The sequence below is a fragment of the Odocoileus virginianus genome, chromosome 1 (genome assembly GCF_023699985.2).
Source record: "Odocoileus virginianus isolate 20LAN1187 ecotype Illinois chromosome 1, Ovbor_1.2, whole genome shotgun sequence".
Taxonomy (NCBI): Eukaryota; Metazoa; Chordata; class Mammalia; order Artiodactyla; family Cervidae; genus Odocoileus; species Odocoileus virginianus.
Window position 1 is genome coordinate 82,488,879 of NC_069674.1, and position 13,911 is coordinate 82,502,789.

General features: G+C 40.1%; 1 protein-coding gene across 1 annotated transcript in view; it reads right to left on the reverse strand.

Annotated features, from left to right (window-relative positions):
- Positions 1-13,911, reverse strand: part of DNAH11 (dynein axonemal heavy chain 11) — a 344,761-nt gene that overhangs the window by 141,464 nt on the left and 189,386 nt on the right. Inside the window, exon 55 of the mRNA XM_070470248.1 lies at positions 5,380-5,541. Coding sequence (XP_070326349.1) covers positions 5,380-5,541 — 162 coding nt within the window. The remainder of the gene's footprint in view (positions 1-5,379; positions 5,542-13,911) is intronic.

A 13,911-nucleotide genomic window follows, 5' to 3' on the forward strand; every position in this document is an offset into this window, starting at 1 on the left:
TGTTCCCTCCCTGTAGTTTGGCCTAAGGTCAAACTATGGTAGGGTAATGGGGACCTCCTCCAAAAGCCTCAGGCCAGCACGCCGTGCCTCCCAGGACTGCTGCAGCCAGAGCGCCTGTCCCTGAAGGTCAGTGCTGAGCTGGCCTGCATGGGAGACACTCAAAGACAGGTCCGGCTCAGTCTCTTGTGGATATCACTGCTCCTTTCCTTGGGTCTTGGTGTGCACAAGGTTTTATTTCTGCACTTCAAGCATCTCTGGCAGGTATGAGGTTTGATTTTAAAGTGATTATGCCCCTCACCCCTCCTGTCATCTTGTTGGGGCTTCTCCTTTGCCCTTGGACATGGGGTATCTTTTTTGGTGGGATCCAACATTCTCCTGTTGATGGTTGTTCAGCAGCTAGTTGCGATTTTGGTGTTTTCACAGAAGATGAGTGCACATCTTTCTACTCAGCCATCTTGACTCACTCAATATTCCGATAAATTTGGAAAACTCAGCAGTGGCCACAGAATTGGAAAAGGTCAGTTTTCATTCCAATCCCAAAGAAGGGCAATGCCAAAGAATGCTCAAGCTGCCGTACAACTATGTTCATTTCACATGCTAGCAAGTTCATGCTCAAAATCCTCCAAGCTAGGCTTCAATAGTACATGAACCAAGAACTTCCAGATGTGCAAGCTGGATTTATAAAATGTAGAGGAACTAGAGATCAAATTGCCAACATCTGTTGGATCAAGAAAATGCAAGAGAATTCCAGAGAAACATCTACTTCTGCTTCACTGACCATGCTAACAGCTTTGACTGTGTGGATCACAACAAACTGTGGAAAATTCTTCAAGAGATTGGAATACCAGACCACCTAACCTGCCTCCTGAGAAATCTGTTGTAGGTCAGAAAGGAACAGTTAGAACTGGACATGGAATAGTAGTCTGATTCCAAATTGGGAAAGGAGTACATCAAAGCTGTATATTGTTACCCTGCTTATTTAACTTATATGCAGAGTACATCATGAGAAATGCTGGGCTGGAAGAAGCACAAGCTGGAATCAAGATTGCCTAGAGAAATATCAATAACCTGAGATATGCAGATAACACCACTCTTATGGCAGAAAGCGAAGAGAAATAAAAAGCCGCTTGGTGAAAGTGAAAGAGGAGAGTGAAAAAGCCGGCTTAAAACTCTGCATTCAAAAAACTAAGATCATGGCATCCAGTCCCATCACTTCATGGCAGACAGATGGGGTAACAATGGAAACAGTGAGAAACTTTATTTTCTTGGGCTCCAAAATCACTGTAGATGGTGACTGCAGCCATGAAATTAAAAGACAGTTTCTCCTTGGAAGAAAAGCTGTGACAAACCTAGACATCATATTAAAAAGCAGAGACATTACTCTACCAACACAGGTCTACCTAGTCAAAGCTATGGTTTTTCCAGTAGTCATGTATGGATATGAGAATAGGACTATTAAGAAAGCTGATCATTGAAGAACTGATGCTTTTGAACTGTGGTGTTGCAGAAGACTCTTGAGAGTCCCACAGACTGCAAGGAGATCAAACTAGTCCATCCTAAAGGAAATCAACTCTGAATATTCATTGGAAGGACCGATGTTGAAGCTCCGATACTTTTGGCCACCTGATGCAAAGAGCTGACTTGTTGGAAAAGACCCTGATGCTGGGAAAGATTGAAGGCAGGAGAAGAAGGGGGAGACAGAGGTTGGATGGCATCACCGACTCAATGGACATGAGTTTGAGCAAGCTCCGGGAGATGGTGAAGGACAGTTAAGCCTGGCGTGCTGCAGTCCATAGCAGAGTCGGACACGACTGAGCCACTGGACAACAACAACATAGTGTTTTCCTCCTTGGGTGGACGTTTTCCCATGACCAGTTTGGAAGATGGCAGGAAAATATGCCATTCTGATGTTGCCAAATCTTCAACAAGTTCTACATGGAAGAGATGACAGAATGTGAAATAGTCATTTTCTTGACAAAGCTGATGATACCGAGCTAGGGTAACTATTTTGCAGTATCTCAGCAAAGGGACAGAGCATTTTTCCTTGCCAGTTGGAGGACATGCCTGAAAAGGATGATCTCTATCTTGCTGAGATCCTCTTTTCTACTCCTTTCAAAGCAAACTTCACTCCTCAGAGAGTTCATCATCTCACTTCCATTCAATAATCTCTCTTTTCATCAAGTCTTGCTTTCAAGTATGTCAATGATTCACTTTGACTTGAAAAACCAAAAGCATCACTTACCTTTCAACACCTGTTTCTCTTGCCTTTTCCCCTGAATTTTCCTAACTGGGACCCATATACTTCTCAATAAGCCCTGCTCCCAATTATCATTTTCAAACTGATTCCCAGGCACAGCCAGAGGGTCTCCCCTCCCTCCATATTCCGTGTCTTCCCGTCCCCATTTCCAAGGGTCCTGTGAGGCGTGTTTATTGACACAAAGTCATCAGGTAAATAGCTGGTGATACTCAAGTGTCAAGCTATTTTGGTCTTTCTGTCAGCTGTCATTTCAGTTCAATGCCAGGTAACAGGAAAGTAGCACAAACATTTACTTAGAAGCAATCAGCCCACACCCCTGGGTTCTGAGTGTACGGACTGAAAATTACATGTCAATGCACACAAAACCACTTGCCTTTAATGACTCCTTTCTCTGTGGCTAAAGGAGGGGAGGGTCACCTTGTATAAGCACCTTACACTCAGCAAATGAGGTCAATAATTAAGAAGTACCTAAATTATGCTGATAACTCTCAGTCTTAATGATCAAAATTAAAACGAAGAAATTGATCAAATTAGTATTCATTTAAAAAATGTAAAAGCTGCTTTTGACCTCTACTGAAAAGGCCTCACACATTTTTAGAACATGGACACGTTGCACTCTGAATTATAATTATTGCTCCTGAGCAACAAATTAGGAAGGTGGGAAAGTTAAATAGGCACGCAGCACTGGAATGAAACCGTCTGGCTAATTTGTTTCCAGGCATAATTCGGCACCACAGAAATGGGAAAGTGCTTTTTAAATTCCTATTTGGCACTCAGCATCCTATAGGAGGCATCGCGACACCACCAAACAGAGCTGAGCACCCGCCAGGAGCCCTCTGGACTTAAAGTGACGCAAGTCCCGCCTCCTGCAGCAGACGGCATTGGCCGCTGGCGTGTTCACGCTCCTCAGAAAGAGCCGTCTCCCTCACGGGCGGGAGGAAACCCGCATCAGAGCAGCAGAGGCAAGGGGCTTAACGCTCTGTCCAGACCCTCGTTAAACCCTGTTTCCTCCTACTGGGGAGTGAACATTAAGAAGCCAAGCACACTGCTGCTTTATTCTTCCTTACCAAGCCAGCCTGATCAAACAACCTGGATAAAAGAGATTTTTGCTCACTAAAGGATACATGCTGGCTCTCTCCCTCTAGTGATTTAGTGTTCTGAACCCTCTTGTAATCATCAGAAGACAAAATAATGACCTACGTAATTCCAGGAATGCGGTGGACCTAGCATTAGCTGAAGATGTTTGTGTTAGTAGCTGTGACCATTATTTGTGATCATATTTAACGATGGTCTTCTGGATTTTAAAGTATAAAAGAGTTTTGGTAGATTTAATGCAAGTGTTAGTCTCCATTAAGCAGGGTTCCTTTGACTCTTCAGGAAGACACCTCATGGGAAGAACCGCATTTCAGACAGAAATCAATCAATCCTGTGATGGCACACTACTGCTCTTGTTCATGAGAACAAATTTACATATATTTCCCTCAGTGTAGGAGGGGCTTTGCGGTGCTCCCTGACCAGTGGAAAACACTGACTATCACTTAAAAACAGCAGAACCACACAGTAATATTACTCTCTCTTTACCCCCCCAAATCCTGTTGTTGTTTTAAAGGTCTGGGTAAGCTCATTCAATGGTAGGGGTGACTATCGAGACAGGCAAGAGAAAGAAAATTTCTGGCTATGGAAAAAAACAGTGAAATAGAAGAGCTCAGGTTTTTCATTTATTTATAGAAATGTTTTAAGTGTGTGTGTGTGAAGACAAGAAATTGAGAGGTGTTTAGATATCTTAAACTCTGTCATATATGTCTTTAATATGTTGCATGACAGTTCTTTCCTGGCATTCTGGCACTAAATAGTTAATAAGGACTTCCCTGGTGGCTCAGACGGTAAAGTGTCTGCCTACAGTGCGGGAGACCCAGGTTCGATCCCTGGGTCGGGAAGACCCTCTGGAGAAGGAAGTGGCAGCCCACTCCAGCACTCTTGCCTGGAAAACCCCATGGACAGAGAGCATGGTGGGCTACAGTCCATGGGGTCTCAAGGAGTCGGAAACGACTGAGTTAATAAACTTTAGAAAAAAATAAGCCATATAAGATAAAGCTTTATATATTATGTATATAAATATGCAGTAAAGCTAGCTGTATTACAAACAATTCATTAAATAAGTAAAAAGGCCCAGATTTCTAATCACCTGGCCACCAGAAGATGTACCATGAGCAAAATGTGAAAGGATGGCTTTGGAAAAGCAGCAGTTACACCTTTGGGAGTAAGGGAGGCTACAGCAGGCTGCCCTGTTCACTGTTTCAGGTGGTAACAGACTTCACTCCTTGCATGTCCCCAGTCTTGTCTGTGGCTCTCAGAATCCCTTTTCCTGTCTGACTTATTCTAGGCACCCTTTCTCCTCAAGCCTCCATGGAACTGGAAGACAAAACTCCCTAGGAAATGCTCACAATCACCATCCTTCCAAACTACCTAATCAGAAAGATGCTTGCTTCACACACAACTTAATTTCTAGGAGGTCTAATGATTCCCTCATATCCACATTTCTTTTTCTCTTTGAATCTGAATGAAGTTTTGTTTGTTTCATGCACCCATTTGAAAATGCAACAGGAGGTGGAAATTTCATCATGAGCAAATGATATACATGATCTATAAAACATAAACCCATAAAACAATCAAGCAGATACATTATATGACTTAATGATTTCTAAATCCACAGGGGCTGATTTTTCACCTAGCAATACCATAAATGAGAAAAATCACAAAATTGCTTACTTTGTTATGATCAAGCATTGCATAGCTATGGGTGGCTACTTTTTTCTTTAGGTTTTTAGTTGTGGATTTAAAGGATTTATATCCAGTAAGCCCTGTTATGATTCAAGTTAAGTGATGATCCTGGCCTTTTGGTGAGTCCGTGGATGAGTAAGAACTTGATCACATCTCAACTGAACACTAAAAGATCAGTCACTATATTCCATCAAGGATGATATCATCATGTTAAACAAACAAGGACAACTTTCTGCTCTCAGGTGTATTTCTGAAAGTATTTACTGAGGATTTGGGTCAGAGTGTGCGAGTACACAAGTGTTCTGAGAGAGAGAGAGAGACTGCAGGCTGACACAGCATACCTCAGTTCCCTTGGTTTCCTCCATGAACCTCCTGCTGACTGTGACCAGAGCCTCCTGGGGCCAGGCATGGAACCAGTCAACAGCCGTGCAGTTAACCAGGGCTGGGAACTTCCGAGCTCTGCTTCTCAGCGCGTGACCAACCGGAGAGAAACACAAAACGATCTGTGGAGACACGGGGGCAGGGCAGAACCAGGAGGGTGGCGAGTGAGCAAAGAATCACACTGAGACCCTGGACAACGAAAGAAAGGAGCGCAGCCAACCGTGACATTAAAGCAGCCTGGAGCACCACAGAGTGGAAAGCAACGTTAACCTCCCTGCTAATCAAAGTACACAGGACCCCGTCGGACGGACACACAGAAATACTGCTGTGTGCTTTCCTTAAAGCCAGGCCTTCTCCTTCTGAACGTTTTTGATGACCATCATGTATAGTGAGAAATTCCTTCTTTTTCTATTACACAAGTCAATTATGACAGTAAAAAATAAAAAATTAAAAATCAAATCTCTGTGATAATACCAAGATTTTCATCTTCTGGCTCCTATTATGTAATTCACCAGACTCCATAAAACTGTGTATAAGATACTTTTAAGAAAACAATATTTTGTCATATTGAATACTTTGTTCCCATTTAAAATAAAATACATTCACTTGAGTTTATGCTTAACATTTTTAAAAGAGTAAAAAGGTCGGTTTACACATGATCCCAAAGAGAAATCTGTAAGTTTGTGAAGTTCTATTTAAGTATTCAATGACTTAAGAGCTCATTTAAATCAGGAACTTTCCATCCTCTCTTTAGTGACTCGGGGCTGCTACTACCAAGAGTACCTGAGTTCGGCTGAGACGCGTGTCACTGAAGCTCAGTGAGGCAAGCAGGTTGTCAGGAGCTGGGTGGGTCTGAAAATCCTTCCTGGGATCATCAGATGTGGTGCTCTGTGTATATACTAGCACAAAAGAGGTGCTTATGAAGCAGCCCTTTCATGCTCTGCCTCCTCTCCCAGGTCACTGGACTTGAGGGCACTGGGGGGACTGGTGCCAATTGGGATAACGTCTGAGGACAAGTCTTGGTCTTCTTTTTTCTAGACATGGCTTGCACTTGATGACATAATACACAAAGCTCTGCGGTTCTCTTAATGAAATCTCTCACCCTTTGAGATCAGGCATCTGACAAAACCATTTTTCATGAGATATGATTTTTCCCACATTGCAGTTCAGAATTCATGTCATAAAAACCATAATAATATGTGAAACCTTATATTCTCATTTAACAGGTGCTTTTACTCTGTTAACTGTATATACTATGGCTCTTCAACAGCTCGAGATGAATCCCAAGATCGTAAGTGCTTTTCAACAATGCATAAGCTGGCTGATCATTTATTTTTTTATATTCAAGAGTCTAATTACAAATCTAATAACTGCTCTAAAATTGCATGTCCTCAGTAAGGAGCTTCAGTTACAATGCAGAATTTTCACTTAAAACACAGTTTTTGGATTTCTCCTCTCAATTTTGTCTCCCCAAACATGAATATTTTTCTTTTTTGTCCTCCAAGTTGGTTTTTCACACCCAACTTACCTCTCATTCATGACAATTTTAGAAACTTCATTTATATGTAATTTTAACAAAGGCAGAGGAGGGGGAAGCTCATTTGAGTTGCTAAATATTTCCATCACTTCTACACTTGCTATATTTCTACATTTATTACTGGCATAACTATCAGGTCTTAAAAGTGTGTTAGAAAACAAAGCATCTGAATTATGTCTGGTTAGCCTCAGGAAAAAATACTTTGACTAAATATCACTAGATATGCCTTATTTACTGGAAGATAATATAGAATGCTGATTTAAAAAAAAAACAACTATTTCCTTCTCTTCAATTTTACAGTTGAATACATCTTTTCCCCCTGTGTTATTTATTGTGGCTTAAATAAGGATGCTCACAGTACCATCTAAATTTCACATGGGGGGCAAGTGACAGGAGGCTGGTGGTTTTCAAAGTTAGGAGTTGGTGAGAAATGCAAACCCTTGGATCTAACCCAGACTTGGGGATCAGAGGACTCAGGCCTCTGGGTGGGGCTCAGTAAACTGTGTTTGCAACAAGCTATCCAGGTGACTGTGACACCCAGAGCTATAACCTAATCATCTGAAATTTTCTGTGGAAATACCTAAATGAAGCATCTACATTTCTAACGCTTTTGCAGTTGATGAAACACTCACAGAATCTAAATTTCTATCTATATACAGAGTGAAACAGAAAATATAGAGAATTTTAAATAAATCAGATAATCCTTAATAACCTAAATCCTATCTCATAAAATAGACCCTGGGAACAAAGTCAGAGAAATATGCTTGTTCACAAGTACTTTCTAAGAAGGGAAAGGATTCCGTCCTACCAGCCTGGAGGAGTGCAAGGACTGCTCAGATTCTCAGATCAGGAATCTCCACCTTTGCTAGAAATCTAGCACAGACTCTCTCCCCATCCAGCCTTCCGTGGCAGTGGTCTACGTCAGGTTTTTCCGAGAGCCCAAGGGAATGTCTGGAAACGGCTGGTTGCTTTGTTCTTTTTAAAGATAGTCTCCACAACTTAGATACTCTGGAGTAAACCTGAGTTGTTGCCTCAAGGAACACTGTTGTAAGGAGGCGGGGAATCATCCTATAATGATCTGATTATAGTTCCCTCATTTCATGAGAGATTAACATAGTAAAGCACTGATAAGAAATAAGACAAATAAATGATTAGAAAAAAGGGTGTAATATCTATAATTTACCCTTTCAGTTCTGTTGATATATAATTGACAAATAAAACTGTAAGATGTTTGATATGTAGAATGTGACAATTTATAAACAGACATTGTGAAAGGATTCCCCCCATTGAGTCAGTTACACATCCTTCACCCCATATGTTTACTTTTTTTAGTGAGAATATGTAAGCTCTACTTAGCAAATTTCAATTATACAATACAGTATTATCAACCATGTGTGCGTGTTAGTTGCTCAATCGTGTCTGACTCTTTGTGACCCCATGGACTGTAGCCCACCAGGCTCCTCTGTCCATGGAATTTTCCAGGCAAGAATACTGGAGTGGGTTGCCATTTCCTTCTCCAATTGTCAACTATGGTCACCATGTTAATCTCTAGGTCCTCAGACCTTCTTTATCTTGTAATTGAAAGTTTATAGCCTTCTACCAGTCTCTCTCCCTATTTCTCTCACCCCTTACCAACCGATTTTTCTACTGTTTCTGTAAGTTCTACTTTCTTTTATCGCACATATTATTGTTACCATGTAGTGTTTGTCTTTCTCTGTCTGGTTTATTTCACTTAAATAATGCCCCCAAGGTTCAACCATGTTGTCACAAATAACAGAATTTTCTTCTTTTTTAAGGCAGAATAATTCCCATTGTGTTTGTGTATCCATATGTGACTGTGTAGATAGATGTGTGTTTATATCTTGCATTTTCTTGATTTGTTCATCCCTTTACAGATGCTTCAGTTGTTTCCATACATTGGCTACCGTGGATAAATGTTGCTATGAGTATGAGAGTGTTTTTGGTCAAATGCTTTTTCTCCATCTACTGAGATGATCATATGATGTTTAGCCTTCATTTTGTTAATGTGGTGTATCATAATGACTGACTTGTTGATGTTCAACCATCCTTGCATTCTTCAATAAATCTCACTTGATCATAGTGTAGGATATACTTCTAATGTATTGTTGAATTCAGCTTGCTAACATTTTGTTGAAGATTTTTGCATCTATGTATCAAGGACATTGTCCTATAATTTTCTTTTCTTGTGGTATCCTTATCTGGCTATGGTATCAGGGTAACACTGGCCTTATAAAATGAGGGTTTCCACTCCTTCTATTTTTGGAAGAGGCTGAGAAGGATTGATATTAATTTTTCTTGAAATATTTGATAGACATCACCAGTGAAGCCATCTGGTCCTATAAAATATACCTATGAAATACTTCAGTCTACTATAACATGTATACGAATACTCATTTTATACCTTAGGAGCCATTATCTGGTTATCCTCTGAAGTACATCAGTAGAGACTACACAGGCTAGGGATGCTTAACAAGCATTTCATATACTCTAATGGAAGCCTGCATTATTAAGTTGGCTACCTGAGCTCTTAGCTAACTTCTCTTATCACCATAAGTGGTTGGTTGGTCAGCATCATGAATACTGAATATGACTGTTCAATGATGAAATGATATTGTTCATGGTATCTTAGAAATATAGAAATAGCTGTACTTGCACCTCCACTGTTCAAGAAACAAAACAGGAAGATACATCTTGAAGTATCCCAGTAATTTTCCCCTTGACACCTTAGACTTTGGATTTGACCAGTACTGTGGTAAATAGCTTATAGAAAGGAGAAACTTTTTGTACTTTTATGCAATACCAATGCGAATCTTTGCTTAATTCTACCATGAAATATTTCTATACTTGCCTCAAAGGAAAGTTGCCAGAGGACTAGTCAGGTTCCTAAAAAGACAGAGTCGGGATTACAAGCTTATAGGCCAGATTTTAAGACTTCAAAACTTAGTTATGTGCTACAAACCCTATATACACCAGAGTTCAGTCTGAGGCTTCTTTCTTCACAGCACACCTTAAATTGGGAGATTTGGGGGGATCAGTCCCCATCCCTGAACTGGTGTCATCTACTTCCAAGTACTGATGGTCCCTGAAATATATCCCCAGATAGTTCCTCACAATTGCAGATGACCAAATTGTCTTAAGTTAGTTTCCAGCAATGGACTGGAAATAAAAGTCAGCTAAGAAAGTTAAAAATGCCTCAGACAGCTGTGCTCTTTTCTAAAAGCAAATTCTCACATGTAAAAAGCAAACCCTGAAATCACTATCTATATATTTCCTACAGCTCTAACATTTGGATGTCAGGAACTTGCTTTTGGTATCCATACCATAGAATTTTCTATTCCCTTTTTCCCCCTCTACACAGGTGTTGTGACTCATTTGCAATAACCCCCTTTTCACTGTGCTCTGTAATACATTTCAATTTCTTTTAGATTAGATTCCATGCAAGTACATATTCATTTGTATATCACTAAAGGCCTCAGTCCATTTCCTCTTGTGACAGAAATTTGAATTGCTACCATCGCTGTATTTTTTTCCAGTTGATATGTTTATTCTCATATAGAGGTAATCCTCCCACATACTCACTTCAGAAGCTTCTAGCCATAACTTGTGCTTGCATTTATCCTCAAAGTCTTAGTATTTTTCAAGAATGATGAGATCTCAATATTACTGAGAGAATCCTCATAGGAATGGAAGTTTAGCCTAGAAATGATTCCTCAGTTTGACCGTTTTAATATCACTATCATCTTTATATATTTTTCTGTATTATACCCTCACCTAATAACTTTCTAACTTCAATTATTTTATGAGGTTCAACAGCATCTATAGCATGCATACATTCTACGGGTATTTACATTTATTTTCTTTCTAGGTAACACACAATGAAATTGTTCCCATGACCTTTCACTTGTGAATATTGGTCAGTACAGATATTTACAAAGGGTAAAACATTTTTTCACTGGAGAGTTTTAACTATTTTATTTTTTTCTTAACTGAAAACCTCTTCAATTCATAAAGAAGTTATATGTGGAAGTCCAATAGAGCAAAGAGCAAATGCATTCTTGAGGAGTAAAGACAGTAGGAATTATATTCCCCACTGTATTTCTTTCCCACTTATTCCTGTATATATGAGGAGAAGAATCCCTTGTCTGTAGGACTGGCACTGCACACACTATCTTCAGGCTGGTCTGCAGCCCCATAACCTCGTATAATGGTGGTTATTAAAAACAGAACATCATGGAGAGGGTGTGGAGAAAAGGGAACCCTCTTACACTGTTGGTGGGAATGCAAACTAGTACAGCCACTATGGAGCAGTGTGGAGATCCCTTAAAAAGCTGGAAATAGACCTGCCATATGACCCAGTAATCCCACTGCTGGGCATACACACTGAGGAAGCCAGATCTGAAAGAGACACGTGTACCCCAGTGTTCATTGCAGCACTGTTTATAATAGCCAGGACATGGAAGCAACCTAGATGCCCATCAGCAGACGAATGGATAAGGAAGCTGTGGTACATATACACAATGGAATGTTACTCAGCCGTTAAAAAGAATGCATTTGAATCAGTTCTGATGAGGTGGATGAAACTAGAGTCTACTATACAGAGTGTAGTAAGTCAGAAAGAAAAACACTCAATACAGTATACTAACACATATATATGGAATTTAGAAAGATGGGAACGATAACCCTATATGCAAGACAGCAAAAGAGACACAGATGTATAGAACAGTCTTTTGGACTCTGTGGGAGAGGGAGAGGGTGGGATGATTTGAGAGAATGGCACAGAAACATGTATATTATCATATGTGAAACAGATCGTCAGTCCAGGTTCGATGCATGGGACAGGGGGCTCGGGGCTGGTGCAGTGGGATGACCCAGAGGGATGGGATGGGGAGGGAGGTGCGAGGGGGGTTCAGTACTGGGAACACATGTACACCCATGGCTGATTCATGCCAATGTATGGCAAAACCACTACAATACTGTAAAGTAATTAGCCTCCAATGAAAATAAATAAATTTATATATAAAAAAACCAGAACATCAGATGCAGATGCCTGAACATCTATCTACTCAAAGGGTCCATATTTGAAGGACCCATTAAGCTTTCTTCCTTGTGATCTGTGCTTCTCTGTTAGCAGAGTGGCCACACTTTTGCTGACATTCTGTACACAGGAAGTTCTAAGAACAAGTGCCATTGATGCTGGCAAATCCCACTTTTAGGCATTTAACATATGGTACAGGTAGCATTTCAAATTGATTATAATGAAAGATTATAAGTGGTGTTGGGACAATTTGGGGGAAAAAAAGAAAGGCCACCTTATACTGCAAGAAGCAACCAGGACTAAACGTTAAAGAAACTATAGATTAATTTAAAGAAAATTCAGAAACCACAGAGTATGAAAATGTTTCCTAAAAAGCAAGTCCATTAAGAAAAAAGTTACATATATTTAACATTAAGTTATATAAAGAGCTCCCATAAATCAATAAAAAATTCTAACAAACCAAGAGGGAATTGGCAAAGGGTATAACTGGATAAAGGGTTCAAATAGTTAATGAAAATAAAGTGCATTTGAGTTAAACAGTTCACCCCATACGCCAAATTCTTAAAATCATTTGCTATTTTTTTCCCTGTGGGAGATTTTGAAACAAAATGGCAAAGAGGGAGTTAGAGAAAATAGAGATGTGGAAAAAAAAATTAATTCTGAATAATGCTTTGTATGTATGTCTATACACATAGAAAGTTGAAAGAAAATAAACCAATATGTTTTCAGTCATTATCTCTAGATAATATAACTAAGCATAGTTTTTACTTTCTTCATATGGTTCTGTATTTTTAAAATTCTTTATAGCGAACATATGCTTCTTATAAAAAATGAATCTCTTCTCTCTATATACATACATGTATACACACGTATACATAACATATATTTGTCTTTGTTTACTAAGTCATGTCTGACTCTTTGTGATCCCATGGATGACAGCCCACCAGGTTCCTCTGTCCACGGAATTTCCTAGGCAAGAATACTGGAGTGGGTTCAGTTCCTTTGCCAGGCTCCAGGGGATATTCCTGACCCAGGGATCAAACCCACGTCTCCTGCATTGCAATAGGTTCTTTACCACTGAGCCACAAGGGTAGTATCTATAACAATATAACATGTATACACACACACACACACACACACACACGTATACCAGGGAAGTAAATATATAATTTAAAAATACAAAACCATATGGAGAAAGTAAAAACTACACACACACCCATAGATAGTGAATAACTGAACAGATATCCAAAATCTTGTGAAAGAATCAGGGGCAGCTACATACACCAAGTGTTCTTTTCCCCATGCCATCAGATAGCCAGGAAGGAAGACAAGAAAGAAGAGTTTTCCCGTCTAACTAAAGTTAGCAGAAGAGAACGAGAGTATTCCACTCCAGGTGTAAGATGAGAATGACGCGGGAAAAGATGCACATACACGAATGTGAAGGAGAGGGGGCATCTGACATTGATTCACTGGTTGGCTTCAGCCCATCCAAGAACACACATCTGGTCATCATTAATGTGCATTGCCCTGCGGGAGTCAGAGGTCATGTTTCACAGGCCAACGGGTTCTCACTGCCCCTGCATTCTGAATAGGAAGCGACTTTCGGTGGTGAACATGGGTAACGGGGCGGCAACGTCCCGTCATTCAGCCTGACCTGACAGGTGTGCTCAGCAACCCTTGTTGCACATCCAGCTTCCCGTGTTGCCCAGCAAGGAACATACGCAAAGGAAATATCACCAGATCAGAAATTCTGAGTCTTTAGCACATGCTGCTGAATATCACGATATACTTAATATGACACTGACAAACAGAAATCCATTATTCTTAAAAAAAAAAATTCCAAGGATTTGAGGGTAATACATAGGGATGAAGAGAAGGAAGCTGTGGTTTTCTAGATGA